Below are 13,042 nucleotides of genomic sequence, written 5' to 3' on the forward strand. Positions count from 1 at the left end.
ACATGAAAATTGGAGGATGATACTTTTCTTTCTAATGAGAGGTTATTCTTTCATAAAAACTCACTTTCAGCAAATCCATTAGGATTTAAAAGTCATTCACCATTCGCAACCCACTATGGGTAAAAAAGCAATAACATACATATGGACAACAGAAATTTATATTGGTTTTGGGTAAAGTAGTTAGAATGAGCTATTTGGTAGCAATACCTGAAAGTAAGTATACAGGTAAAAGCTAAATGCTATTAAACCATTGTCTTTGTTCCATCAAAGACATTCTGTTTTGTACTACTATACACTTTTAATTTGTGACCAAAAGATTGATGTCAGCGCTTGTTAATCTGTTTTGCTGTGGATGTTGTAAAATCAGATTTCCAAGGTAGCGATATTGATCGAACCGAATTGAACGGCATATGTCAAACTAATTTTGGTTTTGAATTGTGACTCTGGCTGCGTGCTCGATGCTTCCTATGCATGCATGTATACAGGACTACGTAAGAAAGTAGTCCCGTAATATATTTTCGATTGCTTAGTCGTACGTGTATTGCAGTTACATTCATTCTTGAGAATTTTATCCGCATACACATCTTACTACCGCCATCTAGTTATTAACTTTCTTCCACAGTGCCAAACTTGTGACGTTATCGTTAGAGCGCATCAATAATCGAATAACTGTACAGTAATTTCTTTCTAACAAATTTGTTAGAAGAAAAAGTAGTATTGGAAACATTGGCTTTCGGCGGATCAATTAATCAAAGCCTTGAGATGTCTGGTGGTTGCGGGTTTTGCTAGGTTTATTTTCATTTTAAATGCCAATCTATAAATATGCATGTATAAGAAACAAATATTAATATGCCTTGATCTAAGATAAACTCTGCCTGGCCTTACATGAACAGCTGGAAGTCAGTGATGTAACCATAGGCTGAAATACCTAATCATTGACAAATCTTATATAATCTAAATGGCCAGTGTGAATGGATAGAGGATGAATAAGAAATGCTTGATCATTGATAATTCATCCGCACTGTTCATGAATGGGACTACTTTGTGTAGCACATGAACAAATTCCTTTAGTTGTGATTTGGAATCAAATAAAAATGATACATGATTGTCAGAAATACACTTAACTTTGTTTGCGGGATAAACCCGCAACCAAAAATCAAGAGAAATAGCAGTGGTCAAATATAGTAGGGTGTACCTTTTATTGTCACCTTTGAAATTACACAAGGTGAAAAAATCTGACGTTATTATGTAAGCGGTTATGATATTAAATGTACAGTTTTAATGGGCAAATTTTATTTGATAAAATATTTAGTGGCCCTCAAGACACTTTGTGCATTTCAAAGGCCAGAAAAGATAACAACACTGAGTCCAAGTAAACTCTCTTTTATGTCAAACAATTCGGAATAAGTTTCTGATAAAATGGTCGTGTAAGTAATCTACATCAGGTTAGATAGTTTTTAGAAACTGGCATGGAACTAAATTTAGACGTGTGCGCCACAAAATCGCTATTGCACCACAAAACTTTATTACTGTCTGTAAAATATCTTGTGAAAGGGAATACAAATGAAGGGAATAACTTTATACACAATTAAGTTGAAATTGAAATACATTTCCTGTTTGTTCAGTTTTACACTTTGTATTAAAAACAGCAGTGTATATTTATTGTTTCATAATTGGCAGGTTTATATTAAAGGTTATTCCTTCTTAACAAATTATGGCACTACAGTTTGTCGGAATTAAGAAGTAGAAAGATTAGCAGATTTCAGTTAAATTTCTCGGGCTGAACTGTTTGACTTCTCACAATTCATATCAGTATAGACACAATTACAGATACATAATAATTATTTTAGAATCTTAAAATTAGGGTAGGAAAAATAGCATGCAAATTGACAAAAGAATATAATTAAGGACATTGCGTGTTAGAGTTTCTTCTGTGTAGTCTAAAGCAAAACATTGACAGAGTGATAGTACGTTCTGTTTTCCAAATTTTGAAAATTTGGGACAATTTTATTATGTTTGCAAGTGTAACAAAGTTCAGTTTTTATTTTTTTTTAATCGTCCAAAGTTTATCAACGCTAACTTTGCACTTTTGAAGTTCGAAATTTGCAAAACAAAAAAGATATTTGACAAATATTCCAGTGTACATATAAGTCTTATTCGTGCATTAATACAGTGCATCACAGAGCATTTGGGTGTTGAAATGTGGCAGTAAGTGGAGAGATGGGGTGGAAACCACCGACTGTGAGACAATGGGGGTCAGTGTTTAGAAATATTTTAGAGTTATGAATATGGATAACTGTAGAATTAATAAATCTATATATGTGTGGTGTAAAGCAAGTAATGTTTAAAATGGATTTTCTTTACTTAAGAAACTTTTACCAAACATCAATAATATATTAAATGATAATATAAGAAATGCAAAACTTACAACTAGTACTTTAAATTAGCGCCTTTCGCGGGTAGTATGTTTAAATTAAGTAGCCGCAAAAAAACTCTGATCTAACAAAAACGCGAAAGGTTCTTGCTCAGCTTAAATAGATCGCTATAAAACAGGCTGTAAACACTGGCTCCAACTCTTTATAGAGGTGAGTTGAAAAAAGAGCCAGTGATACTTCCGAGGCGGCGCTAATGACCGGAACTAAACATGAAATATAAACAAAGACAGAGGTTAATTTTTTACTTTCTGTAACAAATTTAAGTCCTTATTTCAGAAAAGGGGCAATGCTATTTCACTCAGAATTGGTTAAACGTCTTATGTATGCAGATCGATTTGCAAAGCGAAGGCATTTTGTTACGCGAGAACTTTTGAAAGTTGTGAAATAGGACCGAATTAAACCGAAAGTGGGCATATGTCTATCTATTTCGCCCTAACTAATACAAGTGGGGGTTTTCAAAGTCATCGTTCGGATGTTTTTGAAAAGAATGTCTTATTAATGTATAATTTACGTGATTTATTGGCAGATTACTACTATCTATATGTATTTTTTGGCCAAGAGGAGGAGCCAGCGACACAGAGAAGGCATTTAGAACCAGAGTGGGAGCCAAGGTACATTTAATATGAGGATGTTTAACGCTTTTAAGTTATTAGTAAACGATCTGTTTTCCCTAAACAGCATTTAGATAGATATGTTCTCTGTCTCTATTGTTACATGTCTACTAGCTGTCGGACATAGGGTCTTTATTTGTATGTAAAGGGAATATGTCATTCGAAAACAGTTTTCATGGCCTATGAATTTTGAAACTGAACTAAGTAGTGCAAGATATGTCGCAGTGGTTAAAATAACCCTTTTTATTTTGAATATTTGCTTTGTTGTGTGTTTAGTCAAGTATAAGTTTTACTGAAAGTCTTACGGATGGACATGTTCATTACAGTATTCAAGAACAATTTGAATAAAGAAATACGAAAATAGGTAATATACAGCTAAAATTAGAATGACACATATTCTAAAATATTGATGTATTAATTCCCCGTTAGAATTTGTAGAGAATAGCTGTGTCCATTTCTCTGTCGTTATATAGCTGTATATACAAACGATAACACAATTTGTAACTCAATATGACTTTTGAATACACAGCCATTGCTTCAGAACGACAGACGAACTGAGATAGAGTGAAAGTGCATTAAAACTTTAACCTGAAATTCTAAGTAAAAAGGGGAGATTATTCATGAAATATTTGTACGAGAGCTATGAACCTTGTGTCATATTATGTAGGAGATGATGTGGAACAACTACTTTCAGTGTGAATCAAATTCATTAGTAATAACTGAGATAGACTGAAAGTGCATCAATACTTTAACCTGAAATTCTAAGTAAAAAGGTGGATAATTCATGAAATATTGGTGTGAGAGTTATGGCCCCTGTACCATATGATGTGAGTGATGATGATAAATAACTATTTTAAGTTAGAAAAAATCCATGAAGTAATTACAGAGATAAAGAGAAAGTGCATCAAAACTTTAACCAAAGTGCCGACGTGGAAGGACGCCGGCGCCGATACCGACGTCGGGTCGAGTAGGATAGCTCTCCATACTTCGTATAGTCAAGCTAAAAAGTACTTGTTTTTCGTCTTTTGTAGTATCACGACAATAAAAACATGTTCTTTCTATTTACTACATCAATATTTTCATATCTACCCGTTTCTAATCCTAGTGGTGCTACGCCACATCTGAATTTTGTAAAGGCTGATCTGTAATCTTGTATGATTTTTAAACACATATACAATAAAAAGTTCAATGTAATCACGTAGAACAATTATCACTTGGAAATGAAAATTTGTTGTTCTGGCACTGAGGTTGTTACCATAGAAATCATACTCTGATAAAGCTAAAAAAAGTTTTAGTATGTGTTGTACTTCATGAAGTTTATGATTAATTTATTTTTAACTTTTTTTTAGAAGAAGAGAAGTTCTTCCTGACCTTATGTGACTGGTTGAAGTCGCATAAACAGACTTTTATAGACTTATATTTTGTCCTATTCAAGTGATCCGAAGAAATTCATCGTCAACACTCGTCACCAAACATTTAAAGTATTTAGATTTATTATTTAGAATACAGCGAAGCATGTCAAAGGTTACTTCTGAGCTCACGATCACACTTCCAGATTAATCATTTATTTATTTGATACAATTTAATCATTGGCTAAGCTACTTACTATTGTATGCAGAAATAAAAGATTAACATGCACCGCAAAAAATATGAGTATGAACATTTTATTGAAAACAAAATGAAATAGATCAGTCTAGACATTTTCGTCAATATCTTTTTGATAACAGCCTTTACCATATACAAATGTTCTGAAAAGACAAAATTCAAATAAAGGAAAGATATGTAAATAGAGATATTGAAGTATTTTGAAATAATGTTAATTGTATTATCGTGTTTGAAAAGTAATTCTATACCTATTTCATGCATTCCTATATTTGTTATAATACTACCTCAAGATAACACAACTTGAAAAACAAAGCCTTTGCACACCCACAGCGCGATTAATAACAAAACGTTACAAGACGTACCATAAACAGATAGATCTGATAACATTAGACAAGACCACAAAGACCAAGGAAACATTTCCGTAATAAAAGCACAATCATAGCGGCCTTAATAGTTTGTATTTTATCCAGTCATAGTAATTCCAAGTTAAAAGTGAAATATTATAAATTTCATAAAACTTTTATGTTGAGAGTGGTTAAGGATGCGGATTTCAAATCACTTGACCCTCCCCGCCGAGGTTTCGAATTATTTCAGGTAAAGAAACTATCAAACCTGAAAGCTGATGGTTCTACACAAGTGCCCGCCTTGAAATATTGTCTAGAGGGGCACCTGGAGTCTTTCTCTACCCCGAAAAGCTGGAAGGCCGACATATTAACTATAATTGTGTAGGTATGACGTTAAACCCAACACAGTCGAAAAGAAGATTCAGAGTTTAGAATAAGAACACTTAGTAGACATAAAACCTAACCAATTATATCGGCTTCCAAACATTCAGTAAGTCAACAGTTTGTAGAAAACCTACACTGAGGTTAATCCTCTGTTTCCTTGTGATGTGAATGTGGAAGATGTAACACGTTTTAATATATACTTGTAATAGAGATCAATAAGCCCTTTCCATCCTTTCATCCTGTTATCATAGTCACGTAATTTCTTCCATGCCAAAAGTTTATAATAATTAAGTATTTCACACTTATCTACCGAGCAGACTTAACTCGCCGATATAGATATATAGATTTATCATTGTCTTTTTGAGGTGCCCTCCGAGCTGATTGTACATACATGTACAAGAGTTTTACAACATGCCACCGTGCAACATTATGTGTTGGTCTTTCTTTCAGCGACATCCTATAACATCCCAGTGCGTCTGCCATTCTGTTCTCAAGTTCCATGCACTGTCCAAGCAGATTGAAAGCGGTGTCCCTGTGGAAAAGATTGGGTTCCTCTAGAAACACATTCTGAAATTTTGTTAAGACTGCCATTTGCTCTTCCCGTTGATTCAGCCTTCCGAGAGTCAGATATTTCAAGAAATATAGAAATGGGAAGCTATCCACTACTGCCCAGTCCATCCAGTAGTCCTGCTTGTCATTTCTGGCCAATGTTTCCTCCCTTGTACATCTAAACATTTCATACTTTAGAGCTTTGGGAACACAGTGCATCTCGTCTCTTGTATATACTACCCCAAATGCTACGCAAGAGTTAAGCTTGTGTTCATTACTACCAAATATGTCTAGCGGAACACGAATGTCTTCGAGAAAACGAGTGGTACTCACACAATGGCACATCGGTTCAACATTGTTTGTATCATAATCTTCTTCCACATACTGGAGAGCCAGATTTGCGTTATCGAACTGACCTGCAAGAAGTAGCACAGACGCAAGCTTTAGATACCCAGCTGCCACATCTGAATCAACACCGAGAAGAAGATATTCCATAGCTTTAGCGGAAACATCCGCACCAAGTGATAAGCAGTATGATGCTAGAAATGAACCATACGAAGTGCATAGCAATGGTGCTAACATCAGCGCAGTAGATTTCTGTAGGGCATTTCCCATACGATAAAACAGCAATACGTTAACCACTTGCGTTTGCCATGAAACAGCCTTTAAAGGTGAAACAAGTTGATTGGTAAAGTTGCAAATTCTGTTAAAAAGTCCCGCAAGTCTACCATTCGGCTGAGGTGGCGGTCGAGGTGCAGATGGAAAATTAATAATTTCCATATATTTTGCAAGGAGCACTCTGAACAATGCAGTAAATTGTAAATGTTTTGTTTGCACTGAATCATCTTCTGAACTATCTGAGACATTGCCTCCTGGACGCAATGGACTGCAATGTAAGTATAACCTATCGCCTAACTTGTCTATTTTGATACCTAAGATGAAAAAGCATTTGTCAACGACCAACTGCTCCAACTGCTTTTGAATGGCTAGTCTTGATTTTGTGTCCAGCCTTCCTGTGAGCAAATTATTATCTCGAATAAAGTAATGTGGACAATTATTTCTTGAAAGAAATATAGATAACAAGCGAAGGCACAATAACACGCAAATAAGTAAGTTATCTTCCCTCCAAATATTTCCGTCTGTACTTGATACCAAATGCATAATTGCAGTTTTACACTGAAAGCTCGAGAGTGTCTCACCAAGGAGAATCGATTTTGTCACCATTTTTAGTAAAACGTAACATCTTAACTGTGTAATGTTCAAGTTAAACATAAAACATCGTTCAGCTAATGAAGTGGATATTCTCCACTCAAAACTCTCATTCGATTTAGACTGTCCAACTGGGACAACAAAGCAACCCCCACCGATACTGTATTTCATCATGGATTCGCCTTGCCATTGTACTATATCATGCCCTCTGATAGCATGCCTTGGCCAAGATTTGCAGAAAATGGCGTCTACAACATCAAAATTTGGATTTTCTTTTGTAATAGCAGGCCCATGGATATATCCTCCTAACTGACCGTATTGGCAGTATGAATATAAGGCTGAGTTCTTCATTAAAACTCTCCGACGAGGATCCAAACTAAAGTTGTTCTTCGGGTCATTAGGTAACTCTTCCCTAGCTTCCGGTCTATTTTTCTTCCAAAGTTGAAGTTTTACGTACCCCGGTGGTGTAGTGTCATCCTCTATCATTAAAAGATTTAGTTTTCCTCTCATCCATTCACTTTCATCTTGCATGGTATTGAATCTTTCATCACAGTATAATACATCTAGGTCTGATTTCAGGTCCTTTGTAGTTGTTCCCTCTGTCTGACTCCCGAAATGGAAGAGTGTTTTCTTCTCGGAGCGTACTCTATACTTCAGCGTAAGCAGACTTTCTCTCAGCAATCCAAACTTCCGCCGCATTATAACGGTTTCTTCGTTTATACCAATATCGTCCAAAACATACGACAACCTTTGAGATACACTCGGGAAAAAGTCCGGTATCTTGAACATACTGCACTGAAAAATGTATATATCTGCTTCTAAGGAACTTAAATTACTTTTTACAAAGTCAAATCAGCCCATTCATTGCAAGTTTTCGATCTCTAACAGACGGAAATATAATTTATTATTCTTCTTTGAGAATGTGTATACCGTTTAATTACCACTACATTGTAATTTAAAACGCAATTTAAACGTGCATGTCTTTATTATATTTAATAACTTTCACAGCTGAATAGATCTTTGATATTTGATAATACCCGGCACTTAAACATTTACTTTAATGGGTTATTTTTTAAAGTTTTGAAAGTCGTTCCTTAAAACAGAATAAGAAAATAAAATCTTTGTTGACAGTGAAATATAAAATATAACATCATGACTGTACCTTATGTGTTTCGTTTCACTATCCTAAGAATAACTTTGTTTTAACTTGCTTTTTATCTGTATATCAAGTTCAACCACACTATATGTAAAATTTAAAATTAATTATTTATTGAATACACAGTGTCAGTGGATTTGGAAAGATTCCAGTTCTATTTAGTAGTCTATTGACAAATATATTTTGACTATGCATACAAAACTGCATACACACTATCATTCCTTGTTTTATTCATATCTTAATTTTCATTCTTCTTTATGTAAAGCTAGTCATGCGTTTCCTCAAATAGTCTTTTTCAAAGTCTAGTGAGTTTGGAACAATGTGTTCTAGTCTATACTTCCTAGAATAACGATATGTTCAAACGGAAAACTCGTCATTCTGTCAGTATCTTGAAAACTAGTGAAAAAGAACGTTTTGTTTGAATTGAGCCTATTGTGGAAATGAAATATTAAAATCGCAATGAAATACAAAAATATGTATGTTATCATACGACTCTTTTAAACAGATCCAAAATTGAGAATTAATAAACGCGCAAAGAAACGTTTTAAGAAGGAAAGAAAAAGATAAGAAAAACAAAATATCATCCTATTCGTGACTGATAAAAAATATTTAATTTTTTGTCTGATAATTATGTTCTTTAGTAAAATGTCTCTGTATTCTAATAAATGATCATCGGCTGTTCATAAACGAAAAGTTTAGAATGTATTTTGTGACATGAGGACGTTATAATTAATACAAGGCAGTCTGAAAGACAGCTAAATCCTCCGCCACTGCTATGGATAGTGAAAGGGTAAAACCTTTGATTTTAGCTGTGACCTTGACCTTGAACTGACACGGCTGACTCATGAATTCTGCATAACGTCTTGATGAGGTGATCATTTGACCAAAGTTTCATGAAAATCCTTCAAGGGGTTTAGGAGATACAGAGCTGAAACCTTTGACCTTCAGTTGTGACCTTGACCTTGAGTTGACATGGCTGACTCATGAGTTCTTGACGAGGTGATCATTTGACCAAAGTTTGATGAAAATCCTTCAAGGGGTTAAGGAGATACAGAGTGGACACCAAATGGAAGGCTCAAACCTTCAGCCCTTAGTTGTGACCTTGACCTTGAGCTGGCATGGCTGACTCATAATTTCTGCACATCATCTTGATGAGGTAATCATTTGACCCAGGTTTTATAAAATTCCTTCAAGGGTTTAGGAGATATAGAGTGGACACGAAATGGAAGGCTCAAACCTTTGACCTTCAGTTGTGACCTTGACCTTGAGCTGACATGGCTGACTCATAAGTTCTGCACATCGCCTTGATGAGGTGATTGTTTGACCCAAGTTTGATGAAAATCCTTCAAGGTGTTTAGGAGATATAGAGCGGAGACAAAATGGAAGGTTCAAACCTTTGACCCTAAGTTGTGACCTTGACCTTGAGCCGGCATGACTGACTCATGGGTTCTGCACATCGCCTTGATGAGGTGATCATTTGACCCAAGTTTTATAAAATTCCTTCAAGGAGTTTAAGAGATATAGAGCGGACACAAAATGGAAGGCTCAAACTTTTGACCTTGAGTTGTGACCTTCACCTTGAGCCGGCATGGCTGACTCATGGGTTCTGCATATCGCCTTGATGAGGTGATCATTTGACCCAAGTTTTATAAAATTCCTTCAAGGGGTTTAGGAGATATAGAGCGGACACAAAATGGCAGGCTCAAACCTTTGACCTTGAGTTGTGGCCTTGACCTTGAACCGACAAGGCTGACTCATGGGTTCTGCACATCGTCTTGATGAGGTGATCATTTGACCCAAGTTTCATGAAAATCCTTCAAGGGGTTTAGGAGATATGGACCGGACACGAATTTGTTACGGACGGAAGGACGGAAGGACGGACGCAGACCATTCCTATAATCCCTCCGCCACGGCGGGGGATTAAAAATTGTATCATTCCATTCAGACCGTATTGGTCTCAGTAAAATTCAAACATGCGTTTTAAATTCCTTTAAAGATGTTGTTTAAAAATAAACTGTTTAATGTGTTAGAAGAGTCGTAAAATGCGTGTATCATTAGCCTGGTCTGATATATATTGAAAGTCTCTAAGTATAAAGGGCGATGAACTCTGTTTAGGTCTTAAGGGGAAGTGATAATAAAGATAAGGTACGCAAGGGTCTTTGTCACAGATTACTTTCAGCCTTTCTTAAGATATACATGTATATGAAAGTACACTATAAAAACTGTTAATACCTTCGTATGTGAATAAGATAAAATGTACAAAATTAATACCTGGATAATATCCTCATTAATTGTGTTAGCAAAATTCGGATGTAACGCAAGTTTTGCAGAAAGGACCTGTAATGGTGTTAATGAATTAAAGCAAATTATGGAACGTAAATTGGAGGAAATACAATCTGTCTGCGACAATAGATACAGTGAACTTGAACAAAAGCTGGAGGCGAAAGGCGAGTGAAATAGTTACCTACCTTGCGAAAAAATAAGTAAAAAGATAAGGAAAACAGCTGCCACATTTTCTTTTACTACAAATATATCAGTAAAACCTAAATGTGTAATTACAGTTTCCTCTGTTGATTCATTTATTTATTATTTCTAATCATATGTTTACGACAACAATAAAGAATAGTTTTATGGCATATCAGATGATTCAAGTAAAATACAGCAGCTATATGGAATTTCATTTCCAAACTATTAAACTGGTGACAGTAATCATACTACTCACTTACTTTATGACACCTATGACGTTGGACTCCGTGTTTGAATGTATGGTCGCTGGCATCAAATCCCTTGCCAACCGCCGATGTGACTCGGAACCACGCTTAATGGGTTGAATACGTTCATGTGATTAAGTCATCCAGCTGGTGAAGAAAATGGCGGTGGTTCCACCAGGTAGTCCACCAGTGACGAAATAATGCCCGGAGAGTCACATGAGGTCTTTCCCCACCACCAAAACTGGAAAATCAGTATATAATATGATCTTATACTGTGTCGGTGTGACCTTAAACCCGACAAAAACAAAACAATAAATATGCCATACTACTAAATACCATTGTGCCATCCGATCTTGGTACAAATGTATTATCAAATGACGCTGTATAAATTCAAATTCAGTACTAATTTACTAATTGATAATATGGAACATAGGGGCCTTTGTGGCGCAGACTTCCGAATCACTTGCCATTACCAAAGTGGCTTGGAGTCTCACAGGGGGCTTTGAATTCTTCATGTGAGAAAGCCATTCAGCTGGATTACGGAATGTCGATGGTTCTATCCAGGTGTCCGCCCGTGATGAAATAATGCACGGAGGGGCATCTGGGTCTTCCTCTGCTAACAAAGCTGGAAAGTTGCCATATGACTGTCGGCATGAAATTAAACTCAACAACAAAATTATGGAACGTATATGCTTGAAAGAAAACACAGAACTGAAATAAGTTTTGGACAATTTTGTTTGACAATGATATTGGGGTTTGAATTTAGTTGCTAAGAAATGTGGTATTTAATATCATGTGATTTTACAATGCAGTTCATCTTTAACAGACTTTTCTCTTTGATTTCCAGTTTCAAAACGTTCCGTAGCTGGTGGTATTGCATTCTCAGCACAACTGACGGCAAAACAGTCGCATATTTCCCTTGGCACTACTATAAAATTCGACAAACTTCATGTGAACGACGGGTCTGGTTATAATTCGCAAACAGGAATTTTCACAGCACCAGAAACAGGGGTGTGTATATATAAATTTTCGAGACAAAATTATATTTTTTGTTTAGATTTGTACAGGGAACCGTTCCGATTACTTCCCAAAATGGACTCTAAAAAACTGAGTAATTTTCAATCTTTTCGGGTTGCGCACTTTTAGTAATTTTCATGTTTTTGTAAAAACATAAAACAAACTTAATATGAACAGAGGAACGTTCATCTGGAAAGTATATATTATAAGTCATTTCAGATGTATTTTCAAGCGAAGTATTCAGAAGGATATAGGAGACTTTCATTTCCTTTAAAACATAGACAACAAATGAGAAAGCACAACAACCGAAACAACTGTATAATCTATTAAATAAATAAGATTAAACAAACAAAAAATAAAAAAATAAAAACAACAATCACCAACATTGCATTTATGTCTTTTCAACGACAAATACGATCACCCATTAATAACCAGACTGAAAATATATTGTATTTCAGGTCTACATGTTTTCCTACTTTCTGGGTCACGGTAGTGAACCTGCTCAAGCTTGGCTAGCACTGATGCATAATGGTCAGAAAGTAAACGGTGCCGTCACTGACACGTTCCATGTAAATGAAGACTTACAGGGAGGTAACCTAGCTGTCTTCCAAATGAATGCAGGAGACCGTGTCTGGATAGAATCATGGCATCAAAATGACGCATACATTGACGGCCCGAATGGGTTTACAACTTTTTCTGGTGTATATTTGTACGGTTGAGAATAAATCAGATATTCTTGTACCAGGTTTTAGGCAGAGAAGAAAACTGAAATCTACTCAAGTCATAGTTTATTATTTTTTTTAAACATGGGACTACCATAAAAACTAAATAGAAACAAATGTCCAGCAAAAGTGTCAAATGGTTTTCTAACATTATAAAAGTTCTCATTTATACTTGTTATAGATAAGGGGCGTCTGTGATATAAAATTTGAAAGCAGGCTTTTGCTAAATACTTAACATACATACAACATTATCTTGATCAGACAATGTATCATAATATTGTTTATTTCCTGAATTTTAT

General features: G+C 35.4%; 2 protein-coding genes across 2 annotated transcripts; one reads left to right on the forward strand and one right to left on the reverse strand.

The window, feature by feature from the left end:
- Positions 1–4,694: 4,694 nt before the first annotated feature.
- LOC128549703 (uncharacterized) lies at positions 4,695–8,450 on the reverse strand. Its single transcript, XM_053527055.1, has 2 exons — positions 8,300–8,450; positions 4,695–7,932 (listed from the first exon to the last, which is right to left on the reverse strand). Exon 2 carries the CDS (start codon positions 7,924–7,926, stop codon positions 5,686–5,688), a length of 2,241 nt encoding a protein of 746 aa, XP_053383030.1. The 5' UTR covers positions 7,927–7,932; positions 8,300–8,450; the 3' UTR covers positions 4,695–5,685.
- A 1,985-nt stretch (positions 8,451–10,435) lies between these two features.
- LOC123541213 (otolin-1-A-like) lies at positions 10,436–12,801 on the forward strand. The gene is made up of 3 exons (XM_045326626.2): positions 10,436–10,740; positions 11,852–12,015; positions 12,480–12,801. Exons 1-3 carry the CDS (start codon positions 10,548–10,550, stop codon positions 12,738–12,740), a joined length of 618 nt encoding a protein of 205 aa, XP_045182561.2. The 5' UTR covers positions 10,436–10,547; the 3' UTR covers positions 12,741–12,801.
- The last annotated feature ends 241 nt before the right edge of the window (positions 12,802–13,042 follow it).

The sequence above is a fragment of the Mercenaria mercenaria genome, chromosome 16 (assembly GCF_021730395.1).
Source record: "Mercenaria mercenaria strain notata chromosome 16, MADL_Memer_1, whole genome shotgun sequence".
Classification (NCBI taxonomy): domain Eukaryota; kingdom Metazoa; phylum Mollusca; class Bivalvia; order Venerida; family Veneridae; genus Mercenaria; species Mercenaria mercenaria.